Source organism: Lynx rufus, unplaced genomic scaffold (assembly GCF_022079265.1).
Source record: "Lynx rufus isolate CCGP_SWC_20201006 ecotype Redwood Valley unplaced genomic scaffold, mLynRuf1.p SCAF_18, whole genome shotgun sequence".
Lineage (NCBI taxonomy): Eukaryota > Metazoa > Chordata > Mammalia > Carnivora > Felidae > Lynx > Lynx rufus.
The window spans coordinates 15432146-15449848 of NW_025814832.1; the positions used below are offsets into that span (position 1 = coordinate 15432146).

General features: G+C 36.6%; 1 protein-coding gene across 1 annotated transcript in view; it reads right to left on the reverse strand.

The window, feature by feature from the left end:
- Positions 1-268: 268 nt before the first annotated feature.
- RAD51C (RAD51 paralog C) overlaps positions 269-17703 on the reverse strand; it is a 36351-nt gene continuing 18916 nt past the window's right edge. The window contains exons 6-9 of the mRNA XM_047080962.1: positions 12007-12073; positions 11012-11072; positions 2573-2633; positions 269-877 (exon numbers count right to left, since the gene is read on the reverse strand). Coding sequence (XP_046936918.1) covers positions 788-877; positions 2573-2633; positions 11012-11072; positions 12007-12073 — 279 coding nt within the window. The 3' untranslated portion in view covers positions 269-787. The remainder of the gene's footprint in view (positions 878-2572; positions 2634-11011; positions 11073-12006; positions 12074-17703) is intronic.

Below are 17703 nucleotides of genomic sequence, written 5' to 3' on the forward strand. Positions count from 1 at the left end.
GATTGGGGTAACTAAAAATCACATTGGTCGGGGGCGCCTGGGTGGCGCAGTCGGTTAAGCGTCCGACTTCAGCCAGGTCACGATCTCGCGGTCCGTGAGTTCGAGCCCCACGTCGGGCTCTGGGCTGATGGCTCAGAGCCTGGAGCCTGTTTCCGATTCTGTGTCTCCCTCTCTCTCTGCCCCTCCCCCGTTCATGCTCTGTCTCTCTCTGTCCCAAAAATAAATAAATGTTGAAAAAAAAAATTAAAAAAAAAAAAAAAAAATCACATTGGTCATGTAAAGTTTATATCCTACCATTAAAACTGAATACAATAATATGCTGACTCCTGGTGCTGGCTTTTCATTACAATAATAAAAACAAGTCATTTTTAAGAATTATGAAAACTACATTTAAAGAGGAGAACAAAATAGGAATGTGAAAAAAATATTTTCTTCCAAGGGTTTTCTACGCAATTAGCAAAAGAGGAAAAAACAGTCTGGTAAATTCACACTGGCCACATGAGATCAGCTTTCCACATCTGCAAAAATACAATACCTGTATCATTTCTGCTGAATGTTACTAAAAAAGAAAATGGGGCAAAATATAATTGTAAAACTGCTTTTGAAAAATTCAGAGAATCATACTAATTAAATGTTTTTCACATTCGGTTCCTATGCTCTTGATTCAAACATCCCATAGTGTGTGTTTACATTTTATAATGAGTCTACTACTTTGTATACATTACATCTTACAGCACCAATACATATGTATACTTTAAGATCAGTCTTTGGATTCCTGTTCTTCTTCTCATTCTCGTGACCGTTTCCGGGAATTCAATGAACCTTCCGTTTGCCAAGAACATGCAGGAGCAACAACAGCATCTCTAAATCCCTGAGGCTGGAAGATGAAAAAATATACAAGTATGCTTTAAGAACATCTAAAATAACAACTGGTCTTCCAAATATTTTTAATTGATAAGAGAGCTACTTTACTGAGACAGAAGTTACCAACCACTGTGAATGAAGAAGTTAAACCTCATGAGTACGTGTCCAAACCAGAGCTGTACTAAAGTATTTTATTTTATTTTATTTTATTTTATTTTTTTTTAACATTTTTATTTTATTTTTGGGACAGAGAGAGACAGAGCATGAACGGGGGAGGGGCAGAGAGAGAGGGAGACACAGAATCGGAAACAGGCTCCAGGCTCTGAGCCATCAGCCCAGAGCCCGACGTGGGGCTCGAACTCACGGACCGCGAGATCGTGACCTGGCTGAAGTCGGACGCTTAACCGACTGCGCCACCCAGGCGCCCCTAAAGTATTTTATATCTAGAGTATTTTTTATATGTATGCGTGTATTTATTTATACATATATATATACATATATACACACATACATACAAATTTCAGTGCATTATAAACATATACTCTAAAAGACAGTCCTTTTATTTATTTATGTTTATTTTTTAGAGAGAGACAGAGACAGAGCATGAGCAGGGGAGGGGCAGAGAGAGAGGGAGACACAGAATCTGAAGCAAGCTCCAGGCTCTGAACTATCAGCACAGAGTCTGATGCAGGGCTTGAACTCATGAACCGCGAGATTATAACCTGAGCGGGTGGGATGCTTAACCAACTGAGCCACCCAGGTGTCCCTAAAAGACAATCCTAACAAACTTTATGGTGGCTCTATTGGAAGAGGTAAAAGGAAGTAACAGGTATTAATTACTTAGGTGCTTTACAAATTATTTTCACAACTAAATAAAATTTTCCAGTTAGGATACTTTACTTTAAATTTTAGTGTTTTATTTATTTTTGAGAGAGAGAGAGAGAGAGACAAAGAGAAAGAGCACACATGAGTAGGGGAGAGGCAGAGACAGAGGGAGACAGAATCAGAAGCAGGCTCCAGACTCTGAGCTGTAAGCACAGAGCCTTATGCAGGGCTTGAACCCACGAACTGCGAGATCATGACCTGAACTAAAGTTAGATGCTTAACCAATTGAGCCACCCAGGTGCCCCTCCAGTTAGGATACTTTAAATGCACCTAGGCAGTACAAAGACTAAATCGATGATTCAATTTCAGAATCTCTATTTCTGTTTTTGTCCTTAAAAATGAGACGCCAAGAATATATTTGGCTCAACACTACTGATAAATATGCATATTTCAGCCAAAAAGAGTGTGTTCTATGATTTTAAATTATAGGAAAATTAACATTTTAAAGTAGGATATATTTGGTGGCTATGATAGATCTATAATATCTACAGACTAAAATGAGTAGTGTTAGTATTTTTTCTTGGAAAATCTTTAACAACTTTCACTTAAAAAATTTTTAATATCCTGACATTACATATGGCATGGAACACACTAGCCTACAAATAAGTATTTCCTCTGTTCTTAAGAATAAATTTCAGTCCAATTGTGACTAGAATATTCTGTATATATACTACTATTTTGGGGATAATGTTCTAAGCATCAAAAGCTGTCCTCAAATATGCTTGCTGCCTACAGGAGTTAACAGAAGCAATTTGTAAATGCTCTCTTCAGATAATTACTGCCCACCAACACCAAAATCCCACTCTAATCAAATGATACTGACTGTGATTTGAAACAGTACTGTAGATTCCTTCTGGCTTGGTGATTTGCACAATGTTGCCAACCTGCTTAGAGAAAAAGAATAAATATACACAAATACATGATCTTAATTAATTAGTTCAGATGACTGATTTAATAATTTAAATTTAGTTTTTTCCTACAATTCTATTGCTTTTTTCTCTAAGGACACAGAAAGTAGAAAGCAAAGAAATATCAAAAATACTCCCTTTAATCAATAGCTATATGTATGCACATAATAATTATTTTATATAATAATAGACTTGTTTACCTAAGTGGAATTTTAAGCAATCTAAAAGTCCAATGACTAATTCAAATAATTTTCGATGTGACAAAATACTATTGATGTTTAAGAAAATAATGTGGAAGAAAATATTTAATTAGATGGGAAAACATTAATAATATATTAAGTAAAAGTTATGCTGTATGATCCCACCTTTATGAGTAAGTATGTAAATACACATAGACAGGAAAATTAGTAGAAGACCACAGTCAAAAAGTTAAGCTGTTATTACAGGATAAAAGGAGTTTTTTTGTTTATATTTTTCCAACTTTTTGCAGTCATCATGTATTTTTTGTTATGATAGAAGTATTAAGACAATTTCTTGGGATATAAATGAGGAATACATACTCATACTAATACAAATAAGCAAGGAAGAAACATTCTTTCAAAATGATTACGTCCAGAAGAATCACTGTCATGACAAAAACAAGGTCTGTTTAGGCAGAATTCAAAAAAATTTTTAGTGTTTATTTATTTTTGAGAGAGAGAGAGAAAGCAGGGGAGGGGCAGAGAGAGAGGGAGACACAGAATCCGAAGCACCTGAAACAGCCTCCAGGCTCTGAGCTTCAGCACAGAGCCTGACGCGGAATTCAAACCCACAGACCATGAGATCATGACCTGAGCTGAGGTCGGACACTTAACTGACTGAGCCACCCAGGCACCCCTGTTTAGGTAGAATTTTATCATGTACTATGCAAAGTAATATAAAACTAAAAGCTGAAAGTAGTTAGAAATAAAATTCTAAGTTCTTATTAACTTTGCTCAAATATTGTAACAGCAAACAAATACAAGAAAAGCTTTTATTTTATTATTTAAAAAAAATTTTAATTAAGTAAGCTCTCTATGCCCAACTTGGGACTCAAACTCATGACCCCAAGATCAAGAAGCACGGTTCTACAGACTGAGCCAGCCAGGTGCCCTAAGCAAAAACTTTTAAAGTTCCTTTTAAAATCACTTTAAAACTGATATAACTTATTCACAATAGGCAAAAGATAGAAGCAACCCAAGTGTCTGACAGATGAATGGAAACATAAAAAGTGGTTTCTATGCATAATGGAGTATTATTTAGTCTTAAAAAGGAAAGAAATTCTTGTCACGTGTTATGATGAACATTGAAAACTATGCTATGTGAAAAAAGGCCAGTCATAATAGGACAAATATTGTATCATTTTACTTATATGAGGTGCCTAGAGTAGTCAAATTCATAGACAGAATGTAGAATAGTGGTTGCCACAAGCTGATGGGAGGGAAGAATAGGGAGTCAGTGTTTAATGGGAAGAGTTTCAGTTGGAGAAGAAGGAAAAGCTGTGGAGATGGATGGTGGTGATGACTGCACAATAATGTGAGTGTACTTCATGTCACTAAACCATACACTTAAATGAAAAAAATGATGAATTTTATGATATGTACAATTTACCACAATTTTATTAAAAAAATTTTTTTTAAGTAAGCTCTACGTCCAACATGGGGCTTGAACTCACAACCCCAAAATCAAGAGTGGCATGCTCTACTGACTGAGCCAGGTAGATTTACCACAATTTTTAAAAATGGATAAAACTGCACAAATAGCAGTTTCTAACAGAGAAAAATCACAAACTCTCAGAGTTAAAAGGTTCATTAATTTCCATACAATATAATGTTGATTTTTCTTTCTTTTTTTTTTTATTGGCTGCTTGGGAGTTTATTTTCCACTTGGTGCAAGGCACAAGGTTACAAGGTATGTCAAGATGCCTTGCGTGTGGCTTAGAAAGTAAAGAGTGGGGTTCTCTCAACTTCCTTTTTGGTGTTTTGCCGTTTTGATATAAAAGAACCCAACTGCTTCTGCTTGCTGCAGCCTACCTAGTCTATGAGGAGGGGAAAGATGGGTAGGGGTTGTGATATGAGCTTAGGGTCTCCTAAAGCCTAGTGGCTGGTAGTGGCCACTCAGGGCTGTGTTGGCTTTGCCCGGCTGGCCACCAGGCTGCTTCCTCGTGGTTTCCAGAGCCAAGTCACAGGTGATCGTGCCATTGGAGGCCTGGAGATTCCAACACTGTAGCCATGAACAGGAGAGTAGACTTCCTGAAAAAAGAAGCTTGCTTACCACTGACCCAAGTCAGCCTTGGGGAGACCAGGGTGGTAAGGGATGGCTTCCCCAGGATACTCTGCACTTATGCAGGACCTGTTACTGGAAGTGGAACCCTGGAGGCACCAGTATTAGTCATGGGTGGCCACGAGCGAGCCACTGGAGAGGATGACTGCCATGCTGTTGCTTGTAGGCTGATGGAAACTTTGGCACCAATCCCTTACGGGCCTTGGTGTGTGATCACAGGTGGTAGGGACAGGGATGCTAGGCCACATAGCCCACGGCAGAGGAAGCCACAGAAGGCCACTCCCTGACCAAGATGCAAGCAAAGTCTAATTTGTTTTCAAAGAAAATTCAAAAAAGACATCTTGGTTTATGATCTGTTACTCTTCAAATTTTGAAATTGCCCCTCCACACAGGTACAATTCAAAAGAGAAGCAATCAGAGATCACAGTCCATTAGCTTAATGTCTTAGGTTTGTACTTTTAGGACAAAAATGGCAGAATCCAAAATGTCATATACTCTGTAACTGCAACTGTATACAAAAATGAAATAATTGCTGAGTAATATGTAATATAAGAATGGCATTAGGGACTGAGATTATACGTTTTTACAATGCTTTAGAGTTGATAATTCTAACTTTAATACAAAATATAACAGAAAAATTGGGGCACCTGGCTGGTTCAGTTGGTACAGCATGGGATTCTTTTTTTAATTTTTTAAAACATTTATTTATTTTCAAAAGACCGAAAGATGGCATAAGAACAGACACTCAGATCAATGGAACAGAATAGAGAACCCAGAAATTGACCCACAAACGTATGGTCAACTAATCTTTGACAAAGCAGGAAAGAATCCAATGGAATAAAGATAGTCTCTTCAGCAAGTGGTGCTGGGAAAACTGAACAGCAACATGCAGAAGAATGAACCTGGAACACTTTCTTACACCATTCACAAAAATAAACTCAAAATGGATGAAAGACCTAAACGTAAGACAAGAAGCCATCAAAATCCTCGAGGAGAAAGCAGGCAAAAACCTCTTTGATCTTGCCCACAGCAACTTCTTAACTCAATACGTCTCAGGAGGCAAGGGACACAAAAGCAAAAATGAACTCTTGGGACCTCATCAAAATAAAAATCTTCTGCACAGTGAAGGAAACAATCAGCAAAACTAAAAGGCAACTGACAGAAAGGGAGAAGATATTTGCAAATGACATAACAGATAAAGGGTTAGTATCCAAAATCTAGAAAGAACTTATCAAACTCAACACCCAAAAAACAAATAATCCAGTGAAGAAATGGGCAAAAGACATGAATAAACACTTCTTCAAGGAAGACATCCAGATGGCCAACCGACACATGAAAAAATGCTCCACATCACTCATCATCGGGAAAATACAAAATCAAAACCACAATGAGATACCACCTCACACCTGTCACGAACAACTCAGGCAACAACAGATGTTGGCAAGGATGTGGAGAAAGAGGATCTCTTTTGCATTGCTGGTGGCAATGCAAGCTGGTGCAGCCACTCTGGAAAACAGTATGGAAGTTCCTCAAAAAACTAAAAATAGAACTACCCTACAACCCAGCAATTGCACTACTAGGCATTTATCCAAGGGATACAGGTGTGCTGTTTCAAAGGGACACATGCACCCCCACGTTTATAGCAGCACTATTGACAATAGCCAAAGTATGGAAAGAGCCCAAATGTCCATCGACGGATGAATGGATAAAGAAGATGTGGTATATATATACAATGAAGTATTACTCGGCAATCAAAAAGAATGAAATCTTGCCATTTGCAACTACATGGATGGAACTGGAGGGTATTATGCTAATTGAAATTAGTCAGTCAGAGAAAGACAAAAATCATATGGCTTCACTCATATGAAGACTTTAAGAGACAAAACAGATGAACATAAAGGAAGGGAAACAAAACTAATATAAAAACAGGGAGGGGGACAAAACAGAAGAGACTCATAAATATGGAGAACAAACTGAGGGTTACTGGAGGGGTTGCGGGAGGGGGGATGGGCTAAATGGGTTAAGGGGCACTAAGGAATCTACCCCTGAAATCATTGTTTCACTATATGCTAACTAATTTGGATGTAAATTTTAAAAAATAAAATTTAAAATTAAAAAAAAAAAAAAAAAGACCGAGAGAAACAGAGCATGAGTGGGGGAGGGGCAGAGAGAGAGAGAGACACCGAATCCGAAGCAGGCTCCAGGCTCTGAGTTGTCAACACAGAGCCCAATGCAGGGCTCAAACCCATAAACCGTGAGATCGTGACCTGAGCTAAGTCAGACACTTAACCAACTGAGCCACCCAGCCCCCTGAGCATGGGATTCTTGACCTCTGAGTCATGAGTTAGAGGCCCACTTTGGGCACTGAGATTACTTAAAAAAATAAAAATAAAAGTAAAAAAAAAAAAAATACATATATATATATAGACACATATATGTACGCACACACATGTATATATATGTATATATATATATACATGTGTGTGCGTACATATGTGTCTATATATATTTTCACATATATGCACACATATGTATACATGTGTGTGTACATATATGTGTCTATATATTTTTTTTTACTTTTATTTTTATTTTTTTAAGTATATGTATATATACTTTTTACTTTATAAGTATAAAAGTATATATAAGTATACTTTTTACTTTTATTTTTATTTTTTTAAGTATATGTATATATACACATATGTGTGTACACATATGTATATATACATGTACATATACATATATATACGTATATATACATACGTGTGTGTGTATATATATATATATATATATATATATATATATAAAGAGAGGTATGGTGTATTTTAACCTGTCTTGTTAAAAAATCATTCTTTTTGATTCAATAAAAATTAGCTAACCTTCTGAAAAATTATCTAAATCACGTCATATCACAATATGTCCAAAAAGATACCCAATACATCTGAATTTTCTGAGAAAATTATTAAAAAGTAAATGAGCTTTTCAGAAGCATTTACATGTTTATTAAAAATCCTAAAGTCAAGTAGGCATTAAATATTCAGGGTGAAAATTTTCCTCTAATTTCTAGGTAAAAATAAAATTTTATATTTCATATCTGCATCTCAAGAGATCTTTTTAAACAACAAACTAAACCAAAGAATCACTTGGCTCATGGCCCCAGCTAAGATGAAGCTTAACATATGGCTGAACTACACAGTTTGGGTCAGGAAGAAATAAGACAGAAGCACAATTTGTGCTCTAAAGCTGAGCACACATATGAAACACTATGTGGGGGTGTTGATGTATTACTCCACTCTACCACCAGATCTTTCTGGCAAAAAGTGATATAATTCTGAAAAATCTCAGCCTCATATTATCATGAATATGAAATTTGGAGGAAATCCCACACAATATACAGGACAGAGATAAAAGTATTTATTTGAATAACTGTTGGAATGTTATTTCATTGTTAGAGGGTAAAAGGGGTTTCTGGTTAAAAGATGGGGACTGAAGCATAAGATAGGACACTTAAGTTCAATTCTCAATATAAATTTGGCTAGTCAAGGTTTTTAGTTTTCTACTCTAACTGGAAGTGTTCATTTTTATAACTATTTTTCCCCAGTGTGAATTTCTATTTTCATCCTTTCAAGATAAACTAAATGTTAAAACACATACAAGACTTCATGCAACTTTAATGACTTAAAGATAACTGGTTTTAAACAATGAAGAACAAAACTATTTTAATTCTACTAAATGAGGTCAACTTATTCTGATCATAATAAAGTATGCAAATTACTTATATATCTCTAGCTGGGGAGAAAAAAACAGTTTGGAGAAAAAGGATTTTATCTAAAAAGGAGGATAAGAGCTATACTTTCAGATTTGCTGGCAATCAACACAATACTATAATTACATTCTAGAAACAGCAATTATAGGAAAAGAGACTATTATAGAGTCAGCTATAAACTTTGGATACTACTACTTATTTCATAGAGTTATTTGGAAAATAAAATGAAGTATTATATATACATACACATAATGCTTAGTAAAGGATAGTTAATAAATATTCAATAAGCGGTAGCTATTATTTACTACTTAATTAATCTTTCTGGGCAGCCTTGGTATTCTCACTTCTATGTAAGTATAGATCCCTCAAAAAATTATCAAAGGGATTATTGAAGGAAATGTTGTATACAAAAACTGCCCAGTTAAATACCTAGTATCAGCAAGTAGTCACTAAAATAATAGTCTGGGATATAGAAAAAACTTATGGAACAGATTTCCCCTATATCCATCTAATTCATTGTCAAGTGTTCTACACCATTCTCCAATTTCTTGGAAAGGATCAGTAAGAAGCTCGAAGTCATAAAATGGCTAACTCCTAAAAAGTAAGCATAATCTTCTGATCTCATGGGTACCTAACCAATGCTAACTTCTACAATTTGACAAAGAAGGCAAACATCTCCTTCCAATGAGTGCATTAAAAGAGGAAACATCTTTGGGGCACCTGGGTGTCTCAGCCAGTTAAGCATCCGACTTCAGCTCAGGTCATTATCTCACAGTGAGTTTGAGCCCCACGTTGGGCTCTGTGCTACAGAGCCCGGAGCCTGCTTTGGATCCTGTGTCTCTCTCTCTTTTTGCCCCTCCTCTGCTCTCTCTCTCAAAAATAAATAAACATTAAAGAAAAAAAAAAGATGGAGCATCTTAAAAAAACAAAAAGACCCCAAACAAAAAGACTGAAACATCTTGCTTTGCTTGTATTATTTTTATTTTTTAGATGTATTCTATTAGTGAATATTTAATAGTAGAATAAAAGTGGCCATTTAAAATGGGAATTCCTAAAAACATTTAACAGTGGGATGTACTTTACAGAAAACCTAAATCTGAGAAAATACAAGTAATATGTTCATAAGATTCTCATCTGCAGAACTGTTGCCAAATGTTTACAATAGAGTTTGTTGCCAAGGAAAGAATTCCTTTTGTGATCCAGAATACAATGACTTATTTACAGAACTGGGGGATGGAAGTTAATTGTAAAGCACTATGTATTATGGGGGATGGGGGGGGGAGGAGAGTTACCTGAGCTCTTTGGAAATGCCATTTTTAAAAGGGACACAAACCATGTGAATTAGTTTCAAAAGATGTATATAAAAGTAATAAATTCTGCTATGAGTTCAGAGTTAAGTAAAACCTAATTTGGTCAGGCATGATTTTTTTCAGTTTGGAGAACAGAGAAATGTAGATAAAGAACTAGACAATATCACTGACCAGACCTGATTTATATTTAAGCAACTCTTTTTTTTCATCTTTGCCCACCTGCTGTCTCACTCTTCCCATTCATTAGAGCACTTCCAAATGAAGTTCTCTCAGTTATACCAATTAATCTCAAAGCAGAGAAGCTGCATAAATCTGACATTTCTAGAAGTATATAATAAAAGACTCCACAGCTTTCATTTGCCTATTTTAAAGAAAATGAAAGCTGGTTTGTTCACTTGCTCAGCAGCTTTAAAAACAAATACAAAGGTTTCACGCTGCCATAGTTTTATTTTAAACAATACTTATGAAAGGCAGGTAAGTAACTGGATAACAAAAGGATAGCAAAATACAAAAGAAAACAAAAATAAACACAATTTCATACCCAAAATATATTAAGCAACTAAGAAAAACCATCCTATTTTCCACATAAATTGGCCTAAAGCTAACCTCAAAGTTTTCCTTTTGTCCTGGTTTTATTCTTCTTTCAATCCCTTCTAGGAACAGAGAGTACCCACCTCCTTCTGCAAGACTAATAAATGGTACTTGGTTTCAAAGAGCTTTAGAAGGTAGCATTCCTTGGCCACCTACTCATTTCAGGTGCACCCCATCATTTAAATATTCCAAAGCATTTCCTATGTTAGCTAAATGTGTAGTTTAACAATATGTTTCTATGATTTCTCTAGGTGATAGAGAACAAGGCAACAAAAGCTTTAGTTCATGGGGGCACTGTAGATTTCATCCACTGGAGTAGATCTAAGAAAACATAACTGTTCGTTTAATTAACCCAATATTCAAAATTATTAACTTGTTTCTATACTGACCTTTGATTTTGGTCCCAATGAAAGATTAGCCGTATTGTAGCAGCATGTCCCCAGCTTTCCCCTAGTGGGAACAAGAACAGAACAACTGTATATTACCTTACTGACAAGGTTATAAGTCTTTCAGAATGCCTCTGACCAAAACAGTTTTATTTTACCTAATTTAACACAAGAATATACTTACACTTTCAAAATCCCTTGAATATGGGTGGCAACTTGAGATTAATAGATTTTTACCTATCTATGGAAATACTGCAGATCATTATCCTTTATTTGCTTTCAGAAAACTTTATAGTTTGAGTCAACATATTTGTCAATCTTCCTTATCACACTTACTAACATATTTCCAGGCTACCAGAAGAAAAGCAAAAACTCGGACAGAATATTCTTAAAGAATTTAGTACAAAACAAACTCGAAACACTGTGTCCTAACAAAACCATGACTGAGGTTAGGAAAAATCATAAGTCTATTCACTGTAGTGTGATCAGTATTTAAATGGATTTACCCTTCTTACTGCCTAAGACTTTCTGAGGGCAAGAGTCATCTTATGAATACTGATATGCTCAGTACCTGACACAATGGTTGCCGAATAGTAGATGCTCAATAAATGTCTGTTAAATAACTGAAAGGATGAGTCAGTGTCTAAGGACACTGTGCTCCATGCTCACTTGTCAGTGAGGAAGACAGATACAATCTCTGCTTTCATGGAACCTACAGTACTCAACAAGCATCAAATGAAAGAGGTAGAAAAAACTGTGTTAAATTAAAAATGCGGGGTGCCTGGGTGGTTTAGTTGGTTAAGTATCTGACTCTTGATTTTGGCTCAGGTCACGATCTCACAGTTCTTAAGACTGAGCCCCATGTCAGACTCTGCACTGAGTGGAGCTTGCTTGGGATTCTCTCTCTGGCCCTCCCCTACTCACACACACTCTTTCTCTCTCAAAATAAATAAATAAACTTTAAAAAATTAAAAATTCTTATCTGATTAATTACCCACCCAATGCAGGAACCAGCAAGGCCTGATTTCTATCAATTTTTGTTGTCATCTGATTAGTTAAAAGTACCTAAAAAAGGTGAGAAAATTAGGTGAGTCTCTCCCCCAAATTATCAAATAGTCCTGTGACTTTACTATTCTGAATACAATTTAAAGAAAAACATATTTAGGTAATGAAAACTTTTCTGATAAATTCTTAAAAATTTACCCATTAAAATGACTAATTATCTGAAAACAGGTTCTATTGAACATAAACATTTTTAACAGACAAGAACAAAGTTCTAATTGTGAAAATGGAAGAATAAAAATAGATAATACATAATACATAAAGGTCTAAAGAGACCATGTATAAAAACTTCCTAAATGGGAGTATTGGAAAAACCTCACTTTTAAAAATTAAGTTTTGGATAAGCCAATAGAATCCACCAGACCAACAGTAGCAATATCAGTAGTGGTAATATCAGTAGTAGCCTTCACAACTACTACATGAATGAAGTATTATTATTATTCCAGTTTAACACATGAGAAATCAGAAGCTTACAAAGATTGAGTCTTTTTTTTTTTTTAACCACTGTTGCCTCTCTAGAATATATTTAATCAAAAGAGTGTGACATACTTAATAAATACTCACTGTTTCCTCTTCAGGAAAGAGACAAATACAGTTATTACCATTTCTGGTTTTATAGGAAAAAAAAAACTGAAGCAAAAATTATGAGAAAAGACCTAAAATCATAAAGAAAATACAGAAGTGGGAAAAAATGAAACCCAGTAATCAGGTCAAATCACTCCAAATTATGACTATACTCGTCTGCTGATAATAGATATAGGTGTTACTTTATTCAAAGATGGCCCTCAAGGCTAAAAATATTACTAATTCTTTTGGATTAAATAGTGACTTACAGAAAAGATTCCATGGTTTGAAGGAGAGCAATTTTATTCTTTTTGGTATTTTAAATTAAATTTATTTATTTAATTAAAAATTTTTGTTAATGTTTATTTTTGAGAAAGAGAGAATATGAGCTGGGGAGGGGCAGAGAGAGAGGGAAAGATGGGAGTTCAAAGTGGTCTCTGCACTGGGGCACCTAGGTGGCTCAGTCGGTTGAGCATTCAACTTCAGCTCAGGTCATGATCTTACGGTTTATGAATTTGAGCTCTGCATTGGGCTCTGTGCTGACGGGTCAGAGCCTAGAGCCTGCTTCAGATTCTGTGTCTCCCTCTCTCTGCCCCTCCCCTGCTCATGCTCTCTCTGTCAAATGTAAATAAACATTAAAACATTTTAAGAGAAACAAAACAAAACAAAGCGGGCTCTGTACTAATAGTGGAGAGCCTGATGCCAGGTTCAAACTCATGAACTGTGAGATCATGACCTGAGCTGAAGTCACTTAACAGACTGAGCCACCCAGGCACCCCTCTATTTTTTAATTCCAGTATAGTTAACATAGTATTATATTAGCTTCAGGTGTACAATATAGTCATTCAACAATTATATACACACACACACACACACACACACACACACACACACACACACATCTTCCTTATCAATTCATCTGTTGATAGATACTTGGGTTGCTTCCATATCTTGGCTATTGTAAATAATACTGCAATAAACATGGGGGTGCATATATCCTTTTGAATTAGTGTTTTCTTATTCTTTGGGTAAATACCCAGTAGTGTGATTACTGGATCACATTACTTCTATTTTTAATTTTTCAGGAACCTCCATACTGTTTTTCATAGCGGCCACACCAATTTGCATTCCCACCAATAGTGCTTGAGGACTCCTTTCTCTTTACAACCTCACCAACACTTGCTGTTTCTTGTGTTTTTGATTTTAGTCATTCTGACAGGTATGAGGTGATATCTCACTGTGGTTTTGATTTGCATTTCCGTGATGATTGGTGATGCTGAGCATCTTTTCATGTGTCTGTTGGCAATTCGTATGTCTTCTTTGGAGAAATATGTGTTCAGGTCTTCTGCCTATTTTTTAATTGGATTATTCAGTGTTTTTTGGTATTGAGTTGTATAATTTTTTTAATTTTCTTTATACTGCCCTAACCCAAAAGACATTTATTCTGCCCTGTAAGCAGTGAGTTGTATAAATTCTTTATATATTTTGGATAACTCATTATTGGTTATATCATTCACAAGTATCTCTTCCCACTCAGTAGGCTGTCTTTTAGTTTCATTGGTTTCCTTTGCTGGGCAGAAGTTTTTTACTTTGATGTAGTTTCAATAATTTATTTTTGTTTTTGTTTCCCTTACCTCAAAATGAAGGACAGTAATTTTAAAGTAGAGAAAATGAGTGTTTAAAGCTGACTTAATGCAGTAAAAGATTATCTGGCACTTCCCAGTCCCAAATTCTCCAGAAAGAGTTGTTTAAATATTCTTCCAATACAGACCTTCCCACCAGAAATATGACAGATACAATTGCAAGCTGAAACTGATAAAGAACTTCTATGAAAAGCAATGAAAAAAGGTACCTGTTCTGAAAAAGTCATCAGTTCCATAAGAAAATGGAGAAAGAAAAGGCTGTTTGGCTATTCCCACTGCAGTGGTATTTTTATTTGTCTACAAAGGAGAAATCTGTGCTCCATCTAGATTTCAATTAGCCACCAACTGGACGACACATTTTCTTCTAGCTCCTCTTCCCTTTAGTGCCACAATGGCCTCCCCATGTACTACCTCATGCCATGCATCTTAGAACAAGCTAAGCGGAATGTAAACTGATAATTACCTGAAATATAGGATTAACTGGCATCCCCAACATGCTGAATAATACCCTTTACAGACTACCAAGTGTTTAAACTCTAGTAACTGGGATATTTATTTATACCACCACTTTTTGGTTAGAGGTGCACCATCCAATTCTGCAGCCATTAGCTACACATAGAGCTTTTAAAAATTAAATTAAAATCTGGGACCCCTGGATGGCTCAGTCAGTTAAGCATCTGACTCTTGATTTCGGCTCAGATCATGATCTCACAGTTTCTGGGTTCAAGCCCCACACCAGGCTCTATGGTTGATAGCTCAGAGCCTGTTGGGATTCTCTGTCTCCCTCTCTGTCTCTCCCCTTCCCCTGCTCGTGCTCTCTCTGAAAAATAATAAACATTTTTTTTAAAAACACTCTTTAAAAAATTAAATTAAAATTAGACATTCAGTTCCTTAGTAGCACTAACCATTTTTCAAGTGCTCAATAGCTATGCAACTGCTATATTACACCGAGCATTTTCATCTTCGCAGAAAAGTACTATCAGACAGCACTGGTTTACAGAGTACAGGTATCTCCTGATTTTCAAAAGTTCCTGTTATGCCATTTCACTTTTATGAAAGACCTATATTAGTACCTGTTTTTGCTAACCAAAATAAATCCAAAGAGGATTCGCACTTTTATGGAAAAAAAAAAAAAAAGCAAAAAGCAAATACAGCATTCAGCATTTGTTTTGCAGTGAACCATTATAGAGGCAGAGAGCACCCAGACAGGGAGAGCAGCATCACCAAGCTCCTTCCCCAAGGAACAATACTCAGCATCTTAGCATCAAGCTGCCATAGCTTTGAACTGTGTCTGTAAGCATCTGTGCTTTATCTTGATTTACTTCGTGCACCAAATTAATCTGTCCTAAGGTATCAGAAAAGCCTAAGAAAAGTTACTTTTTTGGGGCACCTGGGTGGCTCAGTCCCTTCAGTGTCTGACTCTTGATTTCAGTTCAACTCATGATCTCATGGTCATTGAGACTGAGCCCCACATTGGGCTCTGTGCTGGGCCTGGAGCCTGCTTGGGATTTTCTCTCTCCCTCTTTGTCCCTCTCCTGTTTGCACACGTGGGCTCTCTCTTTCTCTCTCTCTCAAAATAAATAAATAAACTTAAAAAAAATAGTGAAAGTTAAAAAAAAAACCAAACGTCTATATAAAGGTGTTTGGTTGGCTCAGTTGGTAGAGCATGCAACTCTTTTTCTTTTTTTTTTTTTCAATATATGAAACTTATTGTCAAAATGGTTTCCATACAACACCCAGTGCTCATCCCAAAAGGTGCCCTCCTCAATACCCATCACCCACCCTCCCCACCCTCCCACCCCCCCCACCCTCCCACCCCCCATCAACCCTCAGTTTGCTCTCAGTTTTTAAGAGTCTCTTATGCTTTGGCTTTCTCCCACTCTAACCTTTTTTTTTTTTTCCCTTCCCCTCCCCCATGGGTTTCTGTTAAGTTTCTCAGGATCCACATAAGAGTGAAAACATATGGTATCTGTCTTTCTCTGTATGGCTTATTTCACTTAGCATCACACTCTCCAGTTCCATCCACATTGCTACAAAGGGCCATATTTCATTCTTTCTCATTGCCCTGTAGTACTCCATTGTGTATATAAATCACAATTTCTTTATCCATTCATCAGTTGATGGACATTTAGGCTCTTTCCATAGAGCATGCAACTCTTGATACAGGGGTTGTGAGTCTGAGCCCCACTTTTAAAAAAAATCTTAGGGGCGCATGGGTGGCTCAATCGGTTAAGTGGCCAATTATAGCTCAGGTCATGATCTCACTGTTCGTGAGTTCAAGCCCCATGTAGGGATCTGTGCTGACAGCTCAGAGCCTGGAGCCTGTTTCAGATTCTGTGTCTCCCTCTCTCTCTGCTCCTCCCTCACTCATGCTCTGTCTCTCTCTCAAAAATAAACAAACATTAAAAACTAAATTTTAAAAAACCTTAAAATAAAAAAAATATGTCCATATACATATATAGAGAAAGGGTAAGTTTGGAAAAATATGTATACCAAACTCAACAATAATCATCTCTGGGTAATAGATAATTTACTTACTTTCTACTTAGAAAGTTTAAAACTTTTTATAGAAAACATATATAACTTAAAATTGTGAAATGTAGGGGTGCCTGGGGGGCTCAATCAGTTACGCATTCGACTCTTGATCTTGGCTCAGGTCATGATCTTGTGGTTTGTCAGTTTGAGGCCCGCGTCAGGCTCCATGCTGACAGTGCACAGCCTGCTTGGTATTCCCTCTCTCCCTCTCTCTCTGCCCTTCCCCTGCTCATGCTCTTGCTCTCTCGCTCTCAAAAATAAAAATAAACTTAAAAAAAATTGTGAAATATATTTTAAAAAAGTTTTTTAATGTTTTTGAGAGAGAGAGAGAGAGAGAGAGAGAGAGAGCAAGCACACACAAGGAAAGAGAGGGGTAGAAAGAGAGACAGAGGATCCGAGGTGGGCTCTGCGCTAATGTGGGGCTCAAACTCACCAACTGCAAGATCATGATTTTCAAACACATGAACTGCAAGATCATGACCTGGGCTGAAGTAGGACGCTCAACCAACTAAGCCACCCAGGTGCCCCTTAAATTTTTTTGTGATGTTTATTTTTGAGAGAGAGAAAGAGAGCGTACTCCTGCGAGAGTGAGGAAGGGGCAGAGAGAAAGGGATATGGAGAATCTGAAGCAGGCTCTGTACCATCAGCACAAAGCCCGACTGGGGCTCAAACCCATGAACCTTGAGATCATGACCTGAGCCGAAGTCACTCAACCACCTGAGCCACCCAGGCGCCCAGTGAAATGTATTTATTGTCAAAGGTCACACATGATTCTATACATAGAAACTTGGAAACTAAAAATCAAGCAAAGAAGAATTTATAAAGTAAGAGGGGAAAGTATGTCCTCAGCCCTACAAAATCCTACTTCTAGAAGTAGTCATTATGACCATT